A 13,882-nucleotide genomic window follows, 5' to 3' on the forward strand; every position below is an offset into this window, starting at 1 on the left:
TTGCAAATTTCTCTCTGACCTAGATTGGGACTTAAACCATGCTACTATTGGCTGTCCAAGGTTTCAAGGGGAGGTTGTAAAAGAGAGTGAATGCTTGGGAGAATGCTGTGCTGTACCCTGTACACAAAAGCTCCTATCTTGTCACCTCTGAGAGATTTCAGTGGCTAATGAGGAATCTTACCTTGGTGTAGTGTGTTGAATTTGCATATTCACTCACAATACTCTTTTTGGACTAAATGTCTTGCCCTCTAGTGAACTCCCCTGTTTACATAAGAGCAACGAGGCAGAATAAATTAGGAACATTTAATGAAATTTGCTTCGGTCCAGTGGCTCCCTATAATGCAGTAAAGGCAAGTGAGGGACTATATATCTCCAATTTTCTTAGCTTAAAATTACATAGATGTTACAATATAAATCATAATAATAATACTTTCCATGTTCTTAAAACATGAAGTTGCTGAATATCTCAAAGAAATGAGGCTGCTAGAGAAAAATATTCCACTTTTATCTCTTAAGCATCTTGAGCGGTTTTATCGGATGTGGTACTGACTTGACACTGCCTGGTTGATTTACAAGTATTTTCTGTCGTTTGACTTGACACCAAATCCTTAGCACAGTTCTGGTGGATTATTTTGGCATGTGTTGTAGGTGCTCAGTGCCTTGTATCTGTCCTAAACAGGGCAGAGCTTTACAATTTGGGCAAATAAGCCACTTCTGTTATCCCCCCAGCGCTCTTCCCTTCCTCCAGATAGGACCCAGTGCATGTTCCCTCACCAGCAGTCACCTTACAACCACCAGTTTCAACCCTTAACCACTCAGTTCACCCCTAAGACTCAGTTTTAATCCTTAACTGATTTTCTGTGTCCTTTTACTCACCTTTCTCTCCCTGTGCATCCAAATACCAATTTGCCTTTAGCTCTTTCGGCAAACACTGGCCTGTGGAGCACCACGGAGCTGGTGAATCATGAGGTGACTCCATCTGTGTTGGTGCTGCCTGAGCGAGGTGAGCTGCAGGTCCTGCTCTACAGGACCTGTCTGTGGCCCAGTCAACTGGGAGCTGCCTCTGAGAAGGCCTTGAAAACAGCCTGTGTATGACAGCTGGAAAACCTTTACCCTACACCACAGAGAAAAGACATTATTCGGGACCTTAATTATCACAGCATGCTAAAGTATATGTTTGTTATGTCTCCAAGAGAAGTCAGAATTATGTATACAGCAGAGCTGAGGATGCTAGGGAGGGCATTCATTACAGCAGGAATAAGATAAACCACTTCCTCTCTTCCAGGAAAATGATAAATAAATAAATACTTTATGAAAACAATTTTTAGTTATTTGTCTATAGCAGTTCTTTCTCTTATGCAGATGCAAGTCTCACTCACAAAGTAGGATGTGGATACCTCTGAGTTTAGTCTCATAACAGGGGTTAAGAAATTAATGCTATTTTTCAACTAATTGTAGGGTAATAACATGTCAGGAATTCCTACTTATTTGTCCACATCATGTTGCCTTCCTTATAGCAATTTTCTCCCTTGACAGGGTGGAGAACAGGAACAAATACAGTTATTTTGCATTTGCCTTTTTTTCAGATTGTCCTCAGTACTTTATAGAAATTATACTATTTAACCCCATTATTAAGAACTGTGGTGCTAAGTTAGACCAAGGATTCTCCTCAGCTCCATAACAAGATTCAAGTAGATGCTCTGAGAAAGTATTGAAGAACTGAGTACACAGAGGATGATGGTTCCCTTGGGAAATCCTTCCAGCTTTTGACAGCTTCCAATTTAAAGTCACTGCCACACTTTTCAAAGAGAAAAGGGGGCAGCAAAGAACACTTGAACTAAGTTTCTCCTTGTATTGTATTGAGAAAGAGATTCTAAAGACATTTCCCAAATCTAACAAATATGTATGTAACATTACAAGAAAGACAAGTAAAGTGTAAAGATAAACACCAGGAAAACTTTGACCTTAATTACTAACACATTTAATTAACCCTCTGTTTTACTGCCTTTTAGTCACATGCAGTGGACAACTTGGTTGGACAATGGAAAGAAAATACTCTGTGATTTTCCTGCTGCTCCCAGGGTTGTAGTGACAAGGATCCCAGCAGTGCCACCCATAAACACTGACAACTGTGGTATCTGAGGGAAAAAACTGCAGACCTCCTTCAAAAGTAGAAGCTATAGATAAGGTATGAGCATACATATTAAATGTAGAACCACAACAGAGCTCACCAAAAAGATTTTAGTGTTTTGCCAAGAATGTGGAAGTAACAGTATAAATGTTTTCAAATCCCATTACCAGAGCAGCCCTGCAAGAGAGTAAGTAAACCTATACAGGGTGAAAGGTAGAAGCAGCATTCAGGGTTACAAACTCCACAGCTCAAAGAATTATTTGCCTTGCTAAAGAACCAAAGTGGTGGGCTGAGTGTGTGGAACTGTCCTAAAATAAATTACCAGTAGGAAACACCTCAAGAGAAATTTTAAGTTAAAGAGTAACTAATTGCTGGATCTGCACCCCTTCCACCAAGGGATTAAAATGTTCAGCTTCTCAAGTGCTAGCTCCCGTGGGTTGTTTTTTGCTCAACCTGATCCTCATGCCAGCAGAACAAAACATAGAAAATATAACAATGATCCACAGATCTTTCAGGAGAGTCCTCCGAAGGTGATCATGGGAATTACAAAACTGTCAATATGACTTCTGTGCCAGGAAATTTAGATGAACTGCTGTAAAAAATAAAATCAATAGACATACAGATATAGCTGATGCTCTGGAGGAACATCAAATGGATTCTGTTCAGGGAGGTTTTGCCTCACAAATTTACTGACATTCTTTAAAGACTTCAAAAACCACATTGATATTATTGTTCATTCTTGAATGTGTGATCAGTGTAACTTTAGATTGCAAGACTATGGCTCTTGGGACCCTTACCCCTAAGGCAGTCTGGACTGAACTATTTCTTCTCTTCACCTGGATTCAAGCAGAGCAGGAATTCACATGGTATATATAAGCTAACCATTTTTATAGTAATCTTCACTCCTATAGAAATAGCAAAGTAGAGAATAATACACATAGCTCCCACAGTTTAAATCCCCCGGGTAACAGTATATACTGTACTGAATTTTTAATAGCACATTATTCAGAGTATCACATAAATTGTTATTACTGATGTAATAAAACCTAAACCAACACAGCTGGAGAGACCAAGGCTATAAATACACCATATATTTTTTGTATTGTAATAATATGGGCCAAATTACTTTAAAGTCTGCTGATTTCAGTTGAATTAAACAAACTCTGAATGTGTACCTCTAATATAATTCATGTCCCTGGTCAAATGCCTCTGCCTAATTTATATTTCAGTTTTCATATAGAAACTGATTCATGGTTCTTAAAGGATGTACTCTGTTTTACGGATTGATTCTGCTGCTGGGGAACTCAAAGAAAAAAAAATCCAGGTGAGGAAGATATGAGGACACTGTAATTCAGTATTCTAAGCTTTTTTGCATACACAACCTCCCTATTTCTTTAGTTCTTGTGTTTTCTGATCACTCCTCTGTCTCTGCTGTAGTCTCTGGTGAAAAAGTGCTGAACAAGGGAAATATTTGCAGTGTGCAGCTCTGGTTTAGTTAAGCCCACCTTGGAGGAGGGGCAGGGCATATGAGGGGACCCTTTGAGAATTTGTTCTTTCTTCTCTGTTTCCGTGATCTCAGTGTGCAGATAAAACATTTCAGTTGGAATCATGAATATGAGATCAAACCTACACCACGTATGTGTTTTTTAAGCTTTTTGCTGGTAATCTTTAAGGCCTGATTGAAAGCTTGTTGAAGTCTGCTGTTGCTGACAACTGACTGGGAGCTGGTAAATGTTGGCCCCATTATCAACAAGGGCAAGGAGGAGGACGTCTGAAACTACAGGCCTGTCAATCTCATTTCAGTGCCTAGTAAAGTTATGGAGATTATGTTTTTGGAAGGTATCGAAAAACACCTGAAAGACAATGCAGTTATTGGTCATGGACAGCATGGCTTCAGGAGAGGAAAGTCGTGCTTATCAAACCTGATTTTCTTCTTTGACAAGGTAACCCACCTTAGCTGATCAAGGGAAGCCCGTTGATGTAATCTTTCTGTATTTCAGTAAAGCTTTTGATACTGTCTCTCACAGGAGACAAAATGTCCAGCCCACAGCTGGATAAACACATCAGGTGGTGGGTGAGCAATTGGCCCAGGGGTCAAGCACAGAGGGTAACAGTGACTGGCGTCACATCAGACTGGTGACCTGTCACTCGTGGGGTTCCACAGGGTCTTGGTCCCTGTGGTCTAAAACATCTTCATAAATTACTTAGGTGCAGGACTGGAAGGGACACTGAGCAAGTTTGCAGGTGACACAAAACTCGGAGGAGCTGCTGAGTCCCTGGAAGGAAGGGAGGCCCTGCAGAGAGACCTCAGCAAATTAGAGGACTGAGCAATCACCAACCACAGGAAATTCAACAAGGGGAAGTGCCAGATTCTGTACCTGGGATGGGGCATCCCCAGTTGAACAGACAGACTGGGAATGAGATGCTGGAAAGCAGTGAAGGGAAAGGGACCTGGGGGGTCCTGGTCAATGTGAGTTGTGGGTTGAATGTGAGTCAGCAGTGCCCTGGCAGCCAGGAGGGACAACTCTGTCCTGGGGAGCATCAGGCACAGCATCGCCAGTTGGTCAAGGGAGGGGATTGTCCCACTCTGCTCTGCATTGGAGCGGCCTCACCTGGAATATTGGGGTAGCTTTGGGCACCACAATATAGGAAAGATATAAAGCCATTGCAGAGCATCCAAAGGAGGGCCATGAAGATGGTGAAGGGTCTTGAGAGGAAGCCATGTGAGGAGCTGAGGGAACTGAGTCTGCTCAGCCTGGAGAGCGAGAGGAGAGGCAGGCACTGTTCTCTTCTCTTTGGTGACCAGTCACAGGACCTGAGAGAATGACCTGAAGTTGTGTCAGGGCAGGTTTAGGTTGGATATTAGAAAAAGGTTCTTCCCCCAGAGGGTGATTGGCACTGAAGAGGTTCGCCAGGGTAGTGGGCACAGCACCAAGGCTGCCAGAGCTCAAGGAGTGTTTGGACAATACTCTCAGGCACACGGTGTGACTCTTGGGGATGGTCCTGTGCAGGGACAGGAGCTGGACTTTGATGATCCTTGTGAGTCCCTTCCAATTCGGCATATTCTGTGATTCTGTGGTTTTAGGGAGAATTAGATTGGGCTTTCACTAAAGCACAATTCCAAGACTTTGCTGTGTTCTTGTCTGGCTGGGCACACCATTATGCCTCAATTAGGCCTCAGTGCATAACTGATGTCACTACACATAACTATATTATATATAGTTATATAACTGATGATAGTAAATTTTAAAATTTGCTGTACAGATATGTCTGTGTATAAAATAGGCCCTGAGAGTTTCTGAATTTTACTTTTAAGGTATAGAACAATTTAGTACAGACAAATGCTTTGTTGCAGCCAATTCCCTGCTCTTTTTTTCTGCGTGTTCCCTTTTCTCAAATAGCTTTGCTATTAAAACCAAAAAATATCTTGGCAAATATATATGTAATATGTAAAAATATATGTATGCAGCATGAAGAAAACCTCAAAGTATATCCAGTGGGCTTTGCAGGGATCTAAACCCTGGGTTTTCTTAACCTGAATGGGATACATTATCAAAACCTTTCATCTTTCTACAGGGCACAGATTCCCGATAGCAATAGACACCTTGAGATTTATTAAGGCTACCTGTAGGATTGTGAAGAGCAGGAGATCTGAGCCTACCTAACTGATAAAAGAAATGTAGCACGAAAGCCAATGGTAATGACAGACTTTACTGGCACACAAAAGCAAAGTTGCATGTTTGGCAAATAGAGCTAACTAGGACAGTGGACTCATGGCTCTGAAACCTAATTTCCATGGGGAAAGTGACAGTGTTTCCTGACTCCCCAACCCACCTGCCTTCACCTGTCTCCCACTCTAGTGTCCAAGATTGCCATACAGACACAATCTACTGGACAATTATATCCTGAAAGAGCTGCTGTTCCTGGTGCTTTGTCCCCTCTGCCCCAAAAGTGTTGGTTTGTTTTGCCTCTATGCTCCACTCATCCCTCGCCCTTTAGTAGGTGAGCTGCCAGCCTGCCTGCTTTCCATTCTTTTCATTCCCTTTCATTCAAAATTACTCACATTTGAACGTTTAAATCCTCTGTCTTTCCAGAAACATAAGTTTTGCTTCTGTTTTTTTTAATGTATTAAAAATAACAATATAGATGATAAATTTATCTAAGGATCCCTTATGAGAATATTAGATTGCCAGGCTCAGTTCCTTTGAAACTCCACAATCAAGACTTTTTAATTTAAAAAAAGTGTTCTGAGGTTCATAGCTGGCCCTTTATAAGGGTACTTAAGAGCAGATCCAGCAGCAACCTCTTGTTACTTTGTGATACCTATGTTCATCGAGGTAATGAAGCTATTAATTGAATATGTAAGTTCAGGTAATTAAATATAAGACTTATTTCTTCAGTTTAAAGGGTAATAATAAAAAATTTAAACTTGCAAACTAGATCACACGTTTAGTGATGACGAATGCGATCTGGAAAGTGCAATATTCTAATATGAATTAGTTAATTGCATCCATTCATTAGGTGATGTACATTAGCAGAAGGTCAAACCATTTAAGGCTTGATGTGTTTTACAAATAATAAATTCAAGCTGGTAAATTGAAATTAAATTCAAAATAGGAAGTTTTTTTTATATATTTAAAATCAGAATAAAATCTACAACCAAGAGCACATTCCCTGTAACCTCACAGTTATCAGCACGTGTTCTTCCCAGCACTGTCCTGAGGTCACTCTGAGACTGGCACAGCAGTCCAGTGAGGGACAGGGACATTTCAGCTGGTGTCTTAAACTATAATACTTTTTTTTTTTTTTTTTTGAAACTGACCCAATTATAAAGTGAGTCAAACACTGAGTCTTTTCAGACATTTTCTACATTATCACTCCCATTGAATTATTTGTAGCTTGTTTAAATTCTTACATTTGAGTCTCAGTTTTGGACTGAATTTACCATAACTTTACCAACAATTGGTAAATTTACCAACTGTATCAGGTGGCTATTGTTTGAAGAAATTGTTCTGCCCTTTAGGCTTCTTCTTTTTGCAAATTTTGTAAATTTACCACCTGTTAATTTATCAGCAATTAACAGTTCTACTGGGTATAAAATGGCCAATATGACATGTAAAAACTGATCTGTTTGGCTCATTTTACTAAAAGCCATCCATTTGACTAATTTTTAGGGAAAAAAAAAGTTAAATCAAGTTTTCTTCATTAGCTGTTTCTGGATTTTCAGTAACAAAATGGTTGTTCTTGACATCAACATTTATGTTTGGGATTTTTTACATAAAAATTAATGTAGAAATAATGGAAGTAAAAGTAGATTTTTTTTTTTTAGAATTTAAAATATTATTAATAATTTAACAATCAATCTAGGTATAAGATTTATAATATTAAAATTAATTCCCTGGGAGAATTCTGAAATAGTATTTTACAGGATCATCACAGTACTGTGGGTGTTGCTTCACAGATAATATTGCTTGTGTGTATTACAATATCTTTTCCCCTTATATGTATAAAATACCTTTGTCTGGAACAAGGACTGATACCATCCTGCACACAGACCAGGGGCCATAATTCTTTAAGAGGTTTCAAACAGTGAGCCTCCTTCAATGCTCAGGCATGAAGACATTTAGAGAATTGATTCAATTAACCTAGAGGAAAAAAGTGCCGTAATGTGTGATTTATGTTTGCAGATAAATTAAAATACAAGTATCTCCTGAAGAGCATTTGCTGCCATCATGGTCAGTAATGAAAATAGCTGGCAATTAAAATTGGACACCTGAGGCTGAAGCTTTTACTGTATATGTCAGAAAATGAAGTTCAGATTTCCTAAGTGGAAGTCTGAGCTGAAAAATAACTTAGTGGAAGTTTCTTTCCAATCCTTGTTTTATTTCCAAAAGCGATTTCTAAAGTACACAAGAAATAGAAAGAGACATTTACTGGAGCAGGAGGCAAAGGTTACAGAGGAGTAGGCTCTCTTAATCAATATTGAATTTATATGAGGAACCAGGGTTATCTTTGCTAAGTGGTAGTGGGACAACTGAGAGAAAAATAAACATAAAAGAACTTATTTCATATAGAAATAATTTTGGGGTAGATTTTGCAGTTGATCTTGAAAGGAATCATTGGAAGTGATGCGAATAGATGGAAGGGATGTGATACAATGATGCGATTCAGTTGCTTCATGTGTGTGACAGTGCTTAGAGTCTGGAGCTCACTGGGGAGCGTAAGAAATATTCACGGATTAGAAGCAGCAAGAATGAAGGGTTCTTGGCTGGAGTGTTGTTGGAGTTGCTGTATCCACTGCCCATTTCAGTGGTGCATCCATATAAGTTTTGGCTCAGCTACTCTGTCCAAAAGACATATTTGAGATACAAATAGTTTCACCCACTCTAGTTTTCTGACTTCCTTTAGACAAAAGGGACACAGTAGGGTAGAGCAGAAAAATACTGGTACTCTGAGAAACCCAGAAATGCCCTAATTACATCTGTATTGTGTTCAACATTGCAGCTCTGCTTTTTGCACCCTCTCTGGCTACCACTGGTCCTATTTCCACTAGATAGTGTTTGTATAAAGCCAGGTCTATATCCTTGTCCATAAATAATACCAGCTGCTTGGGGCAGGTGGAGAAATTGAGGCTTCTAAATGAAACAAAGGTGTATCTTCGAATTATATGTTCAGATTGCTCTAAATAGAAAAATAAAACCCTTCAGGAATGATTTTGTTGTTGGCTAGCCTAAATTCTAACACTGAAGCAAGAAACAGTCATTCGGTTGTTCCTCATATTTTTGACAGCCATTTCTTCACAAAGTGTGAAGACTTTGGCATTGCAATCTGAAACAGAATGTATTTGTTTCCTGATTTGCTATCTAAGTAGAAGTTTAATTAAAACCCATTCATGTGAGAGAAAATAAGCCAGTCTGACTTAATTGCCAGTTGATTTAGTACTGCAAATATGCAAAGAAAAAAGCCCAGAAACTACAGGACTGCAATAAGTGGTTTCTCTGCTGTATGGAGGTATTTAGGGACCACAGAACTTGGGCTGAACCTGGAGTATTGTTTCTGTTCTTTATCATCCTGGCTATTGTTGGACTCACTTTTTTTTGCTTTCACAAATTAGTTTCCTTCTGTATTCATCAATATTACTGAATTATTGTTCTAATGTCCAAGGCAATAAGGGTAGCAATCCCTTCCACAATACATTGTATTAGATGTTGAATATCAAACATTCACTTGCCCAATTTGAAGCCATGACTCAATTTGCTGTCATAAACAGTGGCCAGTGCAGTGCTGAACCATGGGAGCAGCTCACCATGCTGGATCCATCAGTGTGTCCACAACAGCCTCACAAGCTTCACTCCTAGTTCTGTTCAGCGGAGCTACTGCCGTACCTGGTGAGAGCCCACTCGTGGTCTGGGCACTGAGGCCCCCTCCTTGTCTCCCCAGGTGCTGGAAGAGGAATTGCTGTCAGGAGGAGTGACAGGACACGTCTGCCATGTTCTTTTGGGGACCTCTCTGGAGGTGGCTGCAGACCAGGAGTCTGTGCCATAGTAAGTGCAGTGCCATTCTCTACCTGGGAATGCCAACAAGCTGTAGGTAACAGTCTAAAGGTGGTCATCTCCAGGGGCTTTTGCAAACTGAATTGCTTTCAGAGGTAAGAGAAGTGTGGTTTGCACAACGAGTAGTTGATGAAGGTCACTTTAGCAGCTCCAGACTGGGTGGGTTTGAACTGCATCTCCACATGCACTGGAATCTCTTCTCACCAAAAACTTCTCAATTTTATTGATTTAATAATGAAACTGTTATACAGTTTCCTCATTCCTGAAACTTGTTTAAATGTATTCCTTTTTCAAAGGAGCACATCCTCACTCTGATTTATTTTAAAATGGCTTTTAGAAGGTGTCATCCTTGTGATGAAGTGTTAGGTCTGTGTTGCCAGTGTGCCATTAAAAATTGAATTTCTGACGTTTAAATGTCTCACTCATCCCAAGTGTCACAGTTTGACAGCTCTGCATGTCACATTACAGCACAGGATTATGGATTCATTTCCTCTGTCAGGTCAGAAAAAAAAAAAAAGACTAAAAATGAGAGAAAGCAAAATCTGCAGTCTCCTTCATTACTGAGATGGAAATTTACAGAAATATGCCTATTAACACTGAAATAACTCTGTATCTTGTACTGCCTGTCTGTCTGTGCAGAAGCAACCTTTGTGCCATGCTCCTGTACAAACACTAAGAGAACATTGAGACAACCTTTTCAATTGTCTGCAAACTTCTCAAAGAGAGAGCAAGGAATATAAAGGGCATCAACAAACAGATACTGTAACAAAATCAAAACATGGCCAGACCCCATTGTTTATTCTTGACTAGGTCAATGAATAGGTCATGTGGTATCTTTCTTGTTGCTTTGTTTTGCCAACTTTAGGCAGCTGTAGCCCTGGTGTCCTTTCTCTGTTTATCTATCTGCAATGTGATAACTTCAAAACATGACATCTGATCTGGTTCAAAATGTTGGGAGTGTTTGCATCAGTAAGCACAACTTTATTGATTTTGCCTAAAGTAACAAAAATGGCCTGGGCTTCCTATATTTTCTGCCAGGAAGGTTTGACCAGAGAGAGTGTAGGGCTTTGACCATGAATTTCTGATGCCTGTCAGCTCAGTCAAGGTTACAAGCTCAAGCCATCTGCTATTTCATCCATCAAGTCAGGCCAGATATGCACTGCACAGGCACTGTTCGCTGCCTCCTGGATGGTGAGTGATGGATCTGGCTCCATTTGGCTGCTGACTTCCTAGTAACCCACTGACCAACCTCTTCCATGACGTGGCCTCCCACTGAGGGCACCCCAAAAAGTAACAGTTGGTATCAGATGGCTGTTGCTTGAAGAAATTGTTCTGCCCTTTAAGCCTCTTCCTTTTGCAAAGAACCTTCAAGAAAAGAGGGACGCAGCTGTGCGGCAGGGCTGGCCCTGGCCATGAGCACCTGCTCCCTCTGGTCACTTTCCCTCCGGAGAGCAATTTGGAAACAGAGGCGCGCGAGTCCCAGGCCTTTGGGCTTCCACCCAGGCTGCCCATCGCTCCAGCGGCTGCAGTGCTGCCAGCTCGAGAGGGGCTGCAGGGGCAGTGCCACCGGCGCTGCAGGACAGTTGTGCTGGAAGGGGGAAAGGCAGGAGCGCAGGTTACGGCCGAGAGGAGGAGGTAGTGAGGGCGGAATGGGCGAGGAGGACCGGGAAAGGCGCTCGGCTCTCCCGGGATGCGGCGCGGCCGGCAGGGGGCAGCAGGCGGCCGGGGATGGCCCACACGGGGCCGAGCCGCGTCCGGCCCCGGGAGGGGAGAGACCGCCGGTGTCGGCAACGCGGGGAACAGCGGGGCGGCCCGGGGGGCAGCGGGAGCGCTGCCAGCAAAGCTGCGGGCACCGGGAGCTCCGCGCAGTGCGCGCCCGGTGGCGGGAGCGAGCGGGGCAGGGCGGGTCCCTTCCGCCAGGTGCGGAGCGGAGCATCGGACGGCTGCGGTGGCCGCCCGGGAGCGGGGAGCGCCAGGGGCACGGTACCGCGGAGGCTGCGCCCTGCCCACCCCCTGCCCTCTCCGCGTCCAGGACCCTCGAGGGGCCCGCCCCCGCCCAGCCGGGAGCGCACCCGAGCACCGCCACTGCTCGCCCGAACACGGCCACTGCCCCCGGCGGGTCACCGGCCCCCGGCCCCCACGGGGCTCCCCCAGTGCAGGTCGGCCTCCCCGCGCCGCGGCCGGAACCCCCCGGGCTGTGCCGAGTAGGGATGTGCTCCTCGCGGGATGCCCCGGGCTGTGCCGAGCAGGGATGTGCTCCCCGCGGGATGCCCCGGGCGGGGCCGGATCCCGCACCGGCCTCTCCCGGCCGCGCCGCCTCCCCGCCGGTCCCTACCCGGTTGGGGGGAGGCGAAGGGGAGCACGAAGGTTGCGGTGTCCCCTGTTCCCGCGTCCCGTTCCCCAGTGCCGCTCCTCGGGCGGGAGGCAGGACCTGCGCCCGGGAGCTCCGTCCTGCTGCTGTGGGACGGGAATGGCCGGGACGGGGCGCGGGCCCGGGGGGGCCCGGCGGAGGCTGCGCCGCGAGTGAGCGGGGCTGTGCCGCTATCGCCCTAGGTAGGATGGACCTGCCCCCCTGCCTCTGCCCCCATGTCCAATAAGAAGAGACCCGGCTTGACACCTGCCTATATACAGAGGAGGAGAGCAACATCTTCAGCGCTGGTCTTTGGAGGGGGGGGGGAACAACCCAAAACACAACACCACATCAGGTCAGAGCGGGGGGCTCGGTGGTATTATAACCCCCCCCCCCAAGACTATGACTTCCAGTAAAATTGAGATGCCAGGGGAGGTGAAGGCAGATCCTGCAGCTCTGATGGCATCTCTGCATCTGTTGCCTTCTCCCACTCTCAACCTTGAAATCAAATACACCAAGGTAAGTTATGTTCGTTTGTTCTGGCAGAGAAATTCACGGGTTTCCCTCCAAAGGAGGAATTTTGCTTAAAATCAGTTTCATTCTGTCCTACCCAACTTGAGTGTAGAGATAAAAAAACTACTAAGACTGCCTTGAATATGTAATAAAGGAAACAGATTTTTAGCCCTGTAATCATCTGAAAAACCACAGGATAATAGAAAAGCAAATTAGATCTGCTGAGACTGGCTTTGCCACTTCTCTTTAAATGTAGTATTTTCTACAGAGCTGTTGGGGTTTACTTTCAGTGCAAAATCAGTACTTCTTGAATATACTTTAGTTGCTTTTGATGTACTTCAGAGGACATTACTGTACATACCTGTGTATCTCAATCAGAAAATAAAAATATTTTCTCTCTTGAATTACCCTGTGTCCCCAAGGGACTCTTTTATGACTCCTGGAGGACTCTTAGCACTACCAGGTTGTTACAATACTGGAACAGGTCTCTACCAGATTCCGTGATACTTGAATACACCCTTGAACAATATTGCAAAGAGAGAATATTTTTTCCTACTAAGCTTTAAGACTAATTTTCATAAAAAGAGAGTTAGGGTCAATGTAGAAAAATCTGCTGGTTTTCTGTGGTGTATTATGAGACTAAATTGGTTTTGTCAATTAAAATGGGCTTTAAGAACAGTAATTTGTTTGTAAATGCAATTTGAGTTTTTAAATTCGTTTATGTTTTTTAATCTTTGCATCTTTAGTATCTTTAAAGAATGATTTCATTTCTGTTGGAGAAGTTTCAAATCTATTGTTTAAACAGATTACAATGTGTCAGACTTTGTTTCTAATTACCAAGTAACTTAATAGGAAAATAACCACATCAGCACTGGAAAAAGGTGATAACATTTTTATCTACTGGAAATACAACTTCAGGAGCTTTAAAGCTGATAGGAGATTCATTTTGGCCAATGTAGTGTAACTTTTTCCTTCATATCATCAGTTTTAAAGCTTTTCATCTTTTCTCTTTCTTTAGCGGGTGCCAAAACTAATTTGTCCTCTAATTTGTTACAGCAATTTCCATGCTCTAGAAGCATGTTTCAGAGGAAAGTCAGCTATTTTAGATTCCATTACATTTTAATGCAAACTGCAATATGCAAATTAAAAGATGCATATGGTTTCTGGCACACAATTTCTTTTAAAATAGTTTAAATAAATAAGGAATGCAGTTATTGGATGTTGTGTAGTGTTACACTTCGGGAGCAATCACACTGTGCAAATAGTATTTGGCATGAATTTTGTTCATTGTTGGTTTCAGTGCAAACTGTGCTTCAGGAGTGTTCGATGGGAAAT

General features: G+C 42.9%; 1 protein-coding gene across 4 annotated transcripts in view; it reads left to right on the forward strand.

Annotated features, from left to right (window-relative positions):
• ALDH1A2 (aldehyde dehydrogenase 1 family member A2) overlaps nt 1-13,882 on the forward strand; it is a 75,991-nt gene that overhangs the window by 11,536 nt on the left and 50,573 nt on the right. Inside the window, exon 1 of one of the 4 annotated variants that reach the window (XM_050309863.1) lies at nt 9,597-9,675. The exons of 1 other annotated variant lie outside the window; for it this stretch is intronic. Coding sequence is in view for 2 of the 3 variants with exons in the window: in XM_050309860.1 (XP_050165817.1) it covers nt 12,437-12,553 (117 nt within the window). In the remaining variant the exon portion in view is untranslated. Of the gene's footprint in view, nt 1-9,596; nt 9,676-10,759; nt 10,876-12,163; nt 12,554-13,882 lie in introns of those variants that run through there. 2 more of the 4 variants (XM_050309861.1, XM_050309860.1) reach the window with 2 other exon arrangements.

The sequence above is a fragment of the Myiozetetes cayanensis genome, unplaced genomic scaffold (genome assembly GCF_022539395.1).
Source record: "Myiozetetes cayanensis isolate MyiCay16 unplaced genomic scaffold, myiCay2020 scf14, whole genome shotgun sequence".
NCBI lineage: Eukaryota > Metazoa > Chordata > Aves > Passeriformes > Tyrannidae > Myiozetetes > Myiozetetes cayanensis.